At 38.8% G+C, this 12,180-nt stretch overlaps 1 protein-coding gene across 1 annotated transcript in view; it reads right to left on the bottom strand.

Moving 5' to 3' along the window:
- Window positions 1–12,180, bottom strand: part of LOC146465459 (clathrin heavy chain linker domain-containing protein 1-like) — a 60,766-nt gene that overhangs the window by 32,835 nt on the left and 15,751 nt on the right. Inside the window, exons 8-18 of the mRNA XM_085128737.1 lie at window positions 11,915–11,967; window positions 10,683–10,737; window positions 9,909–10,001; window positions 8,174–8,264; window positions 6,473–6,555; window positions 5,814–5,873; window positions 4,191–4,247; window positions 3,401–3,465; window positions 1,916–2,025; window positions 1,319–1,359; window positions 490–548 (exon numbers count right to left, since the gene is read on the bottom strand). Of these exons, the coding sequence (XP_084984863.1) occupies window positions 490–548; window positions 1,319–1,359; window positions 1,916–2,025; window positions 3,401–3,465; window positions 4,191–4,247; window positions 5,814–5,873; window positions 6,473–6,555; window positions 8,174–8,264; window positions 9,909–10,001; window positions 10,683–10,737; window positions 11,915–11,967 (767 nt within the window). The remainder of the gene's footprint in view (window positions 1–489; window positions 549–1,318; window positions 1,360–1,915; window positions 2,026–3,400; window positions 3,466–4,190; window positions 4,248–5,813; window positions 5,874–6,472; window positions 6,556–8,173; window positions 8,265–9,908; window positions 10,002–10,682; window positions 10,738–11,914; window positions 11,968–12,180) is intronic.

The following is a 12,180-nucleotide window of genomic DNA, read 5'->3' as shown; positions in this document are numbered from 1 at the left end:
CGTTGCTTAAGCTCCCTAATAACAGAACCAATAGTACTCCCGGTACTAATAATACTAACAATACAACGTTTACTAATAATAGTAACAATACTTAAAAAACCTTATTTTTACAATACCACTTACAACATAAACAAAATTCTATAAAACTAATGACTTACAGCAAAAAGTCACAAAACGCTTTGATTACAAATTCGACACTAACTCAGGGAAGACAACTAAATTCTATAACAAGTTACTTAAAATTGCTTTACAAGTGTATCATCCTTGCTTTACGTTACTTTGTAAAATACGGAAAGAAAAATACATGGCATCGCGAAAAGAACTAAATAATTTGTAAGAAATCCCACTTTTTTATATACATCTATCTTGTTCGCCTGATTTAATCGCGATGTATTTTTCTAATAATAATTTGTCGCGGACTAGAGATGTAAATTCACCAAACTGAAATTTATTTCTGGCACTGTCGTTGATGTATAAGCTTATTCTTACCTGTCAAGACAGCGGCAAGCATCGCTAATGAGTCTTCCAGCCTTTTCCGAGAGAGTCAACTGAATAAAAGAAAAGGAAAAAGAGATTGATGAAACCCTCTGCAACTAAATGGTGGCATTTTTGTCCTAAGTACAATAACTGCACACTATAAAGATGTTTATGGAATTATTAGATGACTTAACATCTTTCCAGTTTGTACACTGGGATTGTAAGTGTAAAACCGGGGATGCTTACCATTTACATGGAAAACCCGGAAATTCCAGTTGGAAAATCAAATGGTACGCATCATTCCATTTGAAGTACTTCTGAAATTATGGGCTTCTGATCAAAGTGATGCATTTTTATTACTCCTTTTGGGATATACAGCTGATGTTCATACATTTTCCATGTTATCCATCTTCTGTTAAGACAAGGTAAATCATTTCGTATCGATGCCTAAAATTTCCATACGGGTGATTTGCGTAAATGGTAAGCACCCCGGATGTTCAAATAAAAGATGGCAAGTGCAAAGAACATCCTTGACGGGAGAGAGAGGAGTGGGATGAATGGTGGGGTGGGGGGGGGGGGGGGGGAGGGAGTGCCCGGCCTGAATTCAAATCATTCAAGCATTGGTAAAATTTAAAATCATGCCCAGAGACTATAAATGGTCCGGGATTAATAGGAAAAGGGAACATGGTACTAAAATGAGGAACAACCGTCGGAGAAGAGAAGCCACTTGCTGGTGACTAACTGCATAAAGTTCCACTTGTCTAAAGAGCTCGTTTTCTTCTGTGTAGACCCTTGCATTAAACAGTGTAAAAAATCATTTCCATTATGTGTAATATTTTACCTGGTCCTGTGCTATCCAGTGAGTGAGAAGATCTACCCTTCCTGTCAAAAGCAAACGAACAGAACGGTTATCAACGAAGACTACCAGCGTTTTACAAGCAAAATTACCGGCATTTCACGATTTTTAAAGGACCTAAATTTCCGTTATTTAGGTTACTGGCTTTTTAGCAATACATTTTTGATTTTTGGATAAAAGAACATCTGGGTTATGAACGCAACTTAATTACGAACAAAAAGCCCCCCGAAAATTCATTTTCCTGAGTGAAATTTCTAGACATTTTTGAAAAAAAGGTTTTGGTGCGTCTCTCAATTAAATAAACCAAATGAAGGTAAAATATTGACGAGAAAGTGTTAAAGTCTTGGTGTAAAAGGCAAGATTTTGAACGAAAATTTTCAACACCTTTCAGTCAGGAGGTTCTTGCCCAGAGAACATTTATTATTACAAGGGTATAAATTTTGAGTTCAACCATCAGTTTTCATGTATAATTCTGTTACTACAAGCAATGATAGCGAGAAAAATGGCGCTACTCCAGAGAGCATGCCATAACTGAAACACACATGAATATAAGACAGAAAACATTTAGATTAGCGAGAAAACCTTTTTCCAGGACGCATTTGATGCACTCCATTGCCTCCCACTCTGACGGTTTTTCGCATCCTGTAGAAACAGTCGCCAGGAGAGCTTCCCAGTAAGCCACAACCACAGAACTGTAAATCAACCACACAAATGTCAGCTGGGGCACATGCGCAGTAGAGTCCGGTTGAGACTAGTTTGCAAACAACTTGTCGCAGGATTTTTGCTTTTCCGCCTTTACAAAAATCTTTCAAAACTATCGCAACAAAGAGATACTGTCTTCTGTAGTTACTAAACAACGTTGGTAAATAAAATCTTCAGCTAACTTTCCGAAGATGAACGCGATTCAAACTTGTGAAAACAGCTTTCTGAACTCTCCGACGGTCAATGACAAAGTTGGGCCAACAATTTCAGAGTGCTTCTCATCAACGGGCGCATGCGCTTTGAGTGATATAGTCCCTTTAAGTTAACCATTAAACTTTATACCTGCTTGCTTTTTTTACGACTATCTACATAATGATAAAATTCCTTGATATCCCTTGACCTTAATCTCTGAGCAACATGGCCAGAATACCCGCAGTGCATCATCTAATCAAGTAGCTATCAGTATGGAATCTTTTCGAACAAATCTAAGGAGATTTTGCCCTACTGTTAATGGAAGATTTTTCTGAAACAATATTCCACATGCAATTCGGAACAAACCTACTACAAAGTTGTTTCAAAATGCACTCAAACGATACTATGTTGCCTAGGATTAATCAATATTTGTATTTATTAACTAGTTAATTATTCCTTTCTTTATCGCAAGTATCATTCTATGTTGAATGGGCTCAACATTAGTTAAACTAGAAGTGCCTCTCCATGTACTGTTATTTATTTAAGTTTAACCTACTTGTAAAATGGAGTAGAGAACTAAATTAAAAAAAAAGATAGATATCACTTTGACTCAAAAGGACTGTTCAACACTGTTGAATACAACTCTTTTTGGTTAAACAAATAAATGACTTTTTTTAGTGTCGCAGTATTTAACTTGAACCCGGGACCTCCGGGTTACAAGTCCGGCGCCCCAACCACTAGGCCACGCTACCTCCAATAGTAATAGCTATCTGAAATCCATCCTAAGAGTAAATTATACCATGGGTTTACACTGTATAATATCAAAATAGCTGTAAAACAAGTGTAGCGATGTTTTACGCGATAGCCAAGCAAATCAAACATCGGTATCAATCAAAGTTACTTAACATTGCTGGATGAAAATTTGCTTCAAACAACATGTTGGGCTTGTTTGGTCACCATGTTGGATGATATTGAAGGATGCTTTGCGATGCTGGCAGCACACGCGCAAGTCAAGAAAAAGATACACAGGGCGTGCATGAGACAGTTGTATGTATGATGGGTTAACTTAAGGAAATTCTTCTGAAATAAAAGCAATGATAGGATTTTGTTCAAAATACGTCAAATTACTAATCTTACTAAATATGTTTGTTTGCAGTGGCTTTTGTATATTACCTGCCGCTATGAGTTGCATCATACTCTTTAAACTTCTCGAGAGTTTCAATCGTCCTTAAAACTCCCTTAAAACAAGAAGAGAAAAATGATGGTACAATAACAAACAAGCACACTCTATATGCTACTCAAGCTGCATGATACATGTATAAACAACATATAATATATTATTCAAAACGAAAAGGCCAACGACGGATTCAGTTTGATTCAGTTGTGCACTTGAAGGGCTCTCATTTCCCTACTAGGGCTAACGTTCAGTAGAATTTCATTGGTTCACTTAGCACTTTAACTTACACTACAGAGTTAATTTTCTGATCCATCATTTGTGTCCATAGTGCTAGCGGCACAACATTTATTTGTATCCTTCATATTCACATTTGCCACAATTACCACCATTATCACCCCTTGAACGACTTGCTCCCGTCTGCCCTCGTAGTTCAGTCGGTATAGCAACGGACGATCAAATCTGGAGGTCGTAGGTTCGACTCCCGCTGAAGTCGGAGATTTTTTCTGTCCCTCGTGCGGTCTCCCATTTCCCTACTAGGGCTAACGCTCAGTAGAACTTTTAATGGGCCTACTTTACCACTTTTAAAACATACACTACAGAATTAATTCTCTCATCCATCAATGAAAAATCAGGGTTGATAAGAGTTCATTTTAGAGTTTGAGCAGCTTGGCAAGATTCTCGCAAGTTAAGATATACTTACGTATACTAAAACTTTTGAAATCTCAATTTCAGCTCCCTTATTAACCACTAAACAACCAAGAATGTACGACCTGTAGGTTTTCGTACCTTTGGGGAATAAGCAGCAAGCAACGCAGCTTCTTCAACTTTTCCACCCTCGAACAACTAAAATGAAAACAAATTAGTGATAATTGGAAAGAAAGACTGTATCAACCACGAGAGGTTTTCCATGTATGTCCTCTATAGCCAGGTCGAATTAGAAGGGGACTTATCGGAATAAGAGAAACCCGGAGTAAGTAAGCAAGTTTATTTAGAGTTGTTTTCAGTTGACTGTCGGAAGTAATTCGTGTTTGCTTTTCGTTCTGCTTCTCTGGCTCTGAGATTGGTTAGCAAAACTCCAACACTATCTCAACCAATAAAATGTAAAACTAAAATTAACTTGACTTACTCACAGTACGTTTTCCCGCGCTTGACGCAGATTATACATGTATTTTCCTCGAATCCTGATTGGCTCATTGCGCTGTTTGCGTCTGTTGTGATTGGCCAGAGTAATTACTTTGGTTTTGATTGAACGACATTCAGTCGAAAGTCATGGGTTCGAATCCCTTTTCAGACTTTCTTTTCGCAACTTCTTAAGTTGTTGATACCCAACTGCACATCTTGATAGAGAGACAAAATGCGGCCCGAAAAACAACGCAGACCCCTCAGTTCTTCCGCAGACAGAGTCCGACGCGCTAACTACTACGCCAACGTAGTTATGGTCAATACTTTTTACTCTAGCCTGTGTACCAGGTGTTTCCATAAGGCTTTCAGCGTTTTTCTACTTTTTGAGCGCGCGAAAGTTGAAAAGGGAGCCACAAATGGGAGGAGGGAGAGGGGAGAGAAGGTTTTCGCGCGGTCAAAAAGCGAAGGCAGAAAATCCCACCAAGACACTGGCTATTTTAATTTCACTCTTAATGGTATTAATGAATTGCAACCTCCTCACTCCCAGTGTCAGGACTTCTACCAGGTGATGTGTTGCCTAATTTTAAGTTTGCGGAATAAATCCCAATGTGCAACAATGGACCATTTCCGAGTTGCTTTGAACCTCATTATGAAAGCGAGGCTAAGTACAAAGTTTTTGTTATGAAAATTAGTTTTCATTCATATGCAAATATAACTAATTTTCATATGAAAAGTTTTGCACTTAGCCTCGCTTTTATAGTGAGGTTCACGGCAACTCGGAAATGGCCTATTCAAATGACAGCTATTGAGGATGGTGCCTACTTTTCCTATTGCGCATACGTTCTGCGCATCTTGAGATACTCGGCTTTCCTATGGGTGGTGCCTACTAATACAGGGATATTTTTGCGCGGTTTAAAACTATGCGGAGAAAACATAACTCAGCAAGTGCTCTTGGTATCCAAAATGAAAATTTGGCGTAACCACACATTTTATAGAGATAATAAAGCTTCAATTTGAAAGAAAAAAAAAACGCCATACACTGCTTTGTATTTTACGGCTTTTTTAGAATAATTGTTCCTTAATTAACAATAAAAAGTGCGAGGTTACCCCCAATTTTCTTTTTAGATTCCAATAGCCCATACTAAGATCTGTTTTTTTCCTCATAGTCATAAACTGTGCAAAAATACTTCGGTATTAGTAGGCACCGTCCTTTAGCCGTAATTTCCTGTGGTGCAGCTTGTTTTTAATCAGATGCCTTTGAAACAAAACGATAACTTGAGAACAAACCTCAAAGAAGTTTTCGATGTACTCGAGTATAAACTCAGCCTCTCTGTCTTTGATTGGATCCTTCCATGGAAATTGAAAACAATAAAAACAATTATGAAGGTTAATTAAAACGATAATTGGCCCCAACTGATATTGAAAAGCAAAATTCGGCGATCCATTAGTAAGATCACCTGTAAACAAAGAACTGAGAACGAGCGTTGTGATTGGCTTATTCTTCTGCTTGGGTCAGGTCTCTGTTAAGCTTGGTTTTACTAGATCCCAAGCGAGGAAAGAAGAACTGGAATCGAAGGGAAGAGGAGATCTCCTGATTCTCCTGAATCCAATTCCGTAAAGCTTACGAATTTTGCTCACATCCGCGTTTCATGATTTTCACCAAAAAGCATGGCTCCTTACAGCTCAGTGTCGGAGACTACTTTCGATTCTCATCGTCCATTGTGTAATCCAGCCCTTACACAATAGACCTTTGTCTATCGGCGGCCTCAGGAGAATAAAAAGATTTGTTCTTTCACAGCAAGCCTCGCACTGAATTCGCGTCTGGGCGAGGCTTGCCGTGCGAAAACAAAGCTTTTTATTCTCCTGAGACTCAACATAGTCCCGCGTGACAAAGGTCTATAGCACACAGCCATTCTCAACTTGAACACAAGAAGAACTTAACGTACATCTTCTTCTCCTAAGATGCGGAATGTTGTTTGGCTACCTCCGCTGGGAGCTGGCTCCTCTTCGGGCTCTTGGCACATCTCATCTGCGGGCGCAAAAAGGTCGTGACTCGTCATGCTATCCTTCATAGAATACTACATATTATGTCCCAATTGCCCGTTCCGGAGTTCAAATAGAGACTGTGAACGTGTCTTTAAATTTTCATTTAAGGACGGTGATAGTATTGTTACTGTGCATACGTTCTGCGCATCTCGAGATACTCGGGTTTCCTATGGGTGGTGCCTGCTAATGCAGGAATATTTTTGCGCGGTTTAAAACTATGCGGAGAAAGCAGAACTTATCAAGCGCTTTTGGTATCTCGAAAGAAAATTGGGGATAACCATGCATTTTTCAGAGATAATTAAGCTTCAATTTAGGAAAAAATCCCGTGGTCACCCCCAATTTTCGTTTTGGATTCCAATAGGCCTTCCTAAGATCTGCTTTTCCCGCATAGTCATAAACCGAACAAAAATACTTTGATATTAGTAGGCACCGTTCTTACTCAGAAATTGGAGTGCATCACAAGAAAGATGACATAAAAATCAGTCAGTTTACCACGTTTGAGGCTCTGTCGTTAGATTGAAACCATGTAAAAGGTTTTCAAAAATAGCAAAAATTAGAGACTTTGTATAGATTTCGGGAGCCGTTTTAGAATTAGACTTTTGTATGGAATTTGGGCGACCTTTGACGGCCTGGTTACCACGCAATGAAACATAACCAAACTTGGTAAACGTACTAATTTTTATGCGATCTTTCTGGCGATTGGGTTCATTTCTTCCGAAAATAGGAAAAAAAACATCGTTCAAAATTGCGTTATATGACATATGACGCAATTTGAACAATGTGTAAACAAGGTTCTCCACAGTCTACAAGTAAGACTAAGCGGAAACAGATCTTAGCAAGGGCCTTTGGAATCGAAAAAGAAAATTAGGATAATTATACAATTTTTCAGAGATAATTAACCAACAATAATCATGAAAAAGCCTTAAAATACAAAACAATGTATATCTATTTTCTCCATATTAAAGCTTTTAAATTTATCTCTGAAAAAATGCGTGGTTATCCCCAGTTTTCTTTAGATATCTCAATAGCCCTTGCTACCATCTGCATTTCCAGTATAGTCATGAACTGTGCAAAAAACACCTCTGCCCCAGTAGGTACTGTCCTTAAGAAACCTGCGATTCTTGGACCATTCCAAGTTGCGCAGAACGTATGCGCAGTAACAAAAAGAGGCTTAAAGGGGATTTTGATCACTTTTGTTAAAAATGGTGAAATAACACCTTCACTTCAGCTAGAAAAGAATTCTACAACAACGAAAGGAGAGAAATCAATTCAATTCTTGAAAGGAATATCTCGTGATCTGCTTTAGCGCATTTAGGAAACACTGAAAAATGCGAGCACTTGAAAAACGCTAGCGAAAACATTTTTTTCAAGTTTCAATCCATTCCGACCTACTCTATATCTGGCCATAGGCACTAGTGGAAAGTTTTATCGCACTGGGGGGATAATTTATAACAAAACTAGGCAATTTTTATTATGATTATGATGTCTTTGTTTTGGTTTTGTTCAGTTTATTGTTTCTGTTGACAGACAAACATTTTGGGTTTTTGAAATGACATCAAATTTGCGTGATAAGTCTCATACTGTTAGGATGTTCAGCGTACCTGCCTTCTCCATGGTTTCTCTGGTTTGCTTGAATGCTAGACTAAAGTTACCAAATGCTCCTCTGTAAGCTTCAGTCTTCTTTCGATCTGCCTAACAATTGACAAAGTTAAGAGCTGTTTTAAATTGGAGAGACACCAATACAAGCCTTTAAACATCCATTTAAGCCAAATAGGAACTACAAAGTGCTGGTCAAATACCAACAACATCAGTCCCTGTTTAAATGCAGGTCAATGAAGCCTGCGCACAGAAGTTTCCTGGTTTTTTTTTTTTTTTTTTTTTGAGCGCGCAGGTTAGGTTGACATAGCCCTGTAATATCTGAGACTTCAATCTGTTGGTCTGACTTTTGGTTGTTATTAACATTTGTAAAGGGGGAGGGGTGGGCGGCACAACGCAAAAGACTAAGTTGCACAACCGTCACTTAAGCTGTTCATGGAAGCAAAAAGAGGAAGGAAATCATTTAAGTAGCCTAGGGTGAAAGGTGACTCGACGTGGGGGTAGCGCGTCGGAAAAAAAAGGCCTATAGCTACAATTCTTGTTAACTTGGATGATCATATTTAATTCAGAGAGTGGGAGAAACCGTACGTTATCCTTTTCCTCTACAAGACTACACTGGGTAGTTTATATTTAATACCGAATATCTTCCCAATCATCCCTCGTTGGCTGGGTAAAATGTAAAATGTAAAGAACCATAACGAGTCTTAAATGGTCCCCTCCCTCATGCTGCCGAGGTCAAAGAAAAATCTTTGACCTCGGCAGGATTTAAGGTGGCCGAATACAGTTTTTTTAGTGTACAGGTGTTAGAAGACGTTATTTAGAAACTATGTATTTCTAGACGCCCAAAATTGGTATGGTGTAAGACTAACTAAGAAAGAATGTATTTTCGTACTTCTTGTTGAGCTAAGTACCGTTTCCATGGCAACGCAGCGAACTATTAAACATCCATAAATAGTAGGTTTCCTTTATTTTTAGAAAATGTACTCATTAGATTTTTTCCATTTTTTGTATCCAGAAAAACTCACAAAACACTGACACAGTTGCACTATTTTCATGTAATTTTAACAGAGAGATCTCCTGTAAATATTGATTTTATATTTTAATGTTTTGTGAAGATACCCTCTGTTAGATGTAGGTTTCTCCTTGTAGGCGAGTTACGCTTTTAGGGAACTATTTTCATGCCAAATTTCACGAAATTCTAATGAGCGGTTCCTTAGAAAACAGTTCATTTCCACGAAAACAACCAGTCGCAATATTTTGGTCAAATGCGCATGCGTGGCTTTAATAAGGTTTCATGGCAAAGATGAAAAGCATGCAAAAGGTCTTGGTGAATGCTTTTTTTTGCCCGGAAAGAAAAGAAAAAGAGTCCAGAAACGAGAACTTAGTTATTTAGGATCAAAACTTAACTTTATTATCCATTTCATGTGAAATTGAGGGATCACTTTATCGACCGCCGTATTTGCGTACCACAACCCTAGCGCGCGCTTAATTGCATCAGTAACAGAACCTGTAAAACGCGCGCAAATTGTGTTCGGCCACCTTAAACCCACGACCTCTGGAGTAGATCAGCAGCGTTCTAACCAACTGAACTAAGAGGTTATCTGGGAGCTGGTCGTAGGAATTAACGCATTTAGTTCGCGGCAATGGGGATATTCAACGACTACAAACTGTGAGCCGCTGAACGCTACACTACCTTGCCTGAAATTACTTCGAGTTCAAGCGCACAAGCAATTTGCTTACCTCAACCTCACGGTGTACAGCCAGGGAAAACTTAATGTAAATTATCCTCATCTTGAGTTTCTCACGTTTACTCAGTAATGCTTCTTTAACCACCTAGAACCAAAACTAACATTAAAACCTACATCGTCAAGCGCAATGGCCTTCTTGGGGTTCGCTGACAGGAAACCGAGGCATAACATAAGCCGTTTATTTCAGGGCTCAATATATTAAGTTTGAAATCTTGCAAATTTCAACAGCGCAGCACTAAAGCTGTGAATGTCCTAAAATGATACAATTTTTTTTTTCTTCTAACTTGTTTTTGTTTTTGTTATTGTTTTGTTTTTTAATGTAGCTCTGAACCCCAAGCTTAAACAAGCAAGAAATTTTCTAAGCGTCTCTTTTACGCCGTTGAAATAAGTTTTCTTTGACTTGAACGAAAAATTGATGTGTGAGAAATCGTCCTACCGTGTAACATTTTACTTCCCAATATGCTGGAAGCTTTTTTAAAAGACGTTAAAAGCCTGTAAAATTTTGCCGCAAAAAACACTGCAATGACAATCGTCTCTAAAATTGATCTAAGTTACATCACCAGCCAGGCCAAATTCAGGAGTCATACAAGCAAGGAGGGTTTTATGTTTATCACATTTTCCCTTCAAAACACATTCAACGCAAGCAGAAGAATGAACGGTAAAAGCTCTATAATTATACGTCATTCTCCTTGTTTAATCTCTCCTAAGAATTGCTCAAGAATTACCTCAGAACAAAAAGTTAAAATCATAGAGATTCAAAACTTACTTCTTTCTCTTGAAGTCGTTTGAATAGTTGACCTTTTAGCCCCTTTGGAACAAACCTGGAATAGTTAATTTGTTGCTTCAGTAAAGAACATTACGCTGCTAAATCAGACCTGCTATCTGAGATTCTGTTGAGATTACACCGCGCATTCTCACTGCGCATAATGTTGCACCATTAGCGCAAACACTGCGGGGTTTGTCTTGAGGTGAAAACCACAGGACAGTAAATCAGCTCAGCTCAATAACCACACAAGCAAACAAGTAATGCACTTTATTTTGAGAGATGGATAGCTAACAAATCGAACAGAGTGTAGATTGGACTCTTCCATCTGAAACTTAAGTTGTTGTCGAAGCTACTGAAATGGATCATTCAATCACCCATGGGTCGGGTGGATGGGGTGGGATCTGATCTATTTCCGAGCATTTCGAAGACCGCCGGCTGTTGCCCAAAACTTATAACTACTCAAGGGATCATTTACGAGCTGACGGGCTGGACAGTTAAGTGAGCGTTTTAGTGGGTCCACTGGTTGGCTGGCCGACTAGGAGAAAAGTCGGTAGATCTGACAAGTAAAACGCATTTGTTTCCTTCCTGCTCACAACGGATTTAACCACTGCAGAGAACCTAGAACATACCGTTTCCCAAAAGAAAAGATGAAAGCTTTTTGTAGTAGTATGATAGCCACTGTCATACATGTTTGCAATTTGACCTCTAATTTGTGAAAAGAGCCAAACATTACAAAACATGCGTTTAACAAATTGCATAACCATTTATAACCTGTGACTGTTTCTTTTTTTTTTAAAGAACTCGTTCCTGTCTTGATACTACCTTACTACTACTTGCCATGGCAACGCACAGCTGATAAATAAACAGTGATTTAATGCCACCTTTAACATAAACACTGTGTTCAAATTTGATTAGTAATGGATAGATGCATCTCGAGAATTGATCAGTTACCCACTCAAAGTAGCCCAATCCGTTTCATAACACACTTTATTATGGACCCCCACCCCCCCCCCCCCCCCTCAACCTCCAACAGAAATAGTCGCACAGCCGATCCCTAACCCCTTATTTTGGTAGTACATCACCTCTGCAAAATATTCCTCAGGTATCAGTCTATCATGTTATGAAAGTTGAAAGTCAACCTTTTCTGTTAAGGGCGTGCCACGTTGGCTATCTCTAGCAGTCCCGCCTCCTGGACGTTTCCAGTATAATTGTAAAGTTTCTGAACTACACACCTGGTTTTATCCTCCAATTTCACCAGAGCTACTCTGGATTGCAAATCACTCAACTGAAACAAGAAGAGGACGTGTGGGGAAATGAGATTGATATAATACTATACAGCTTCATTCATGTAAAGTTCGAGTCACAGGATTACGAGGGGCTGACTGTTTGCTTTTTCTCGCCGTCAGGTTTGGCAACAAACTGTTATACGCTGCTGCCGACTCTCAAGCGAAACAGATTCACACACTGATAGAGTTACAAGTGCTAAAACTGTAAAAAC

This window comes from Pavona decussata, unplaced genomic scaffold (assembly GCF_977016875.1).
Source record: "Pavona decussata unplaced genomic scaffold, jaPavDecu1.1 SCAFFOLD_156, whole genome shotgun sequence".
In the NCBI taxonomy this organism is placed as follows: domain Eukaryota; kingdom Metazoa; phylum Cnidaria; class Anthozoa; order Scleractinia; family Agariciidae; genus Pavona; species Pavona decussata.
This window is presented reverse-complemented; position numbering and strand designations above follow the sequence as displayed.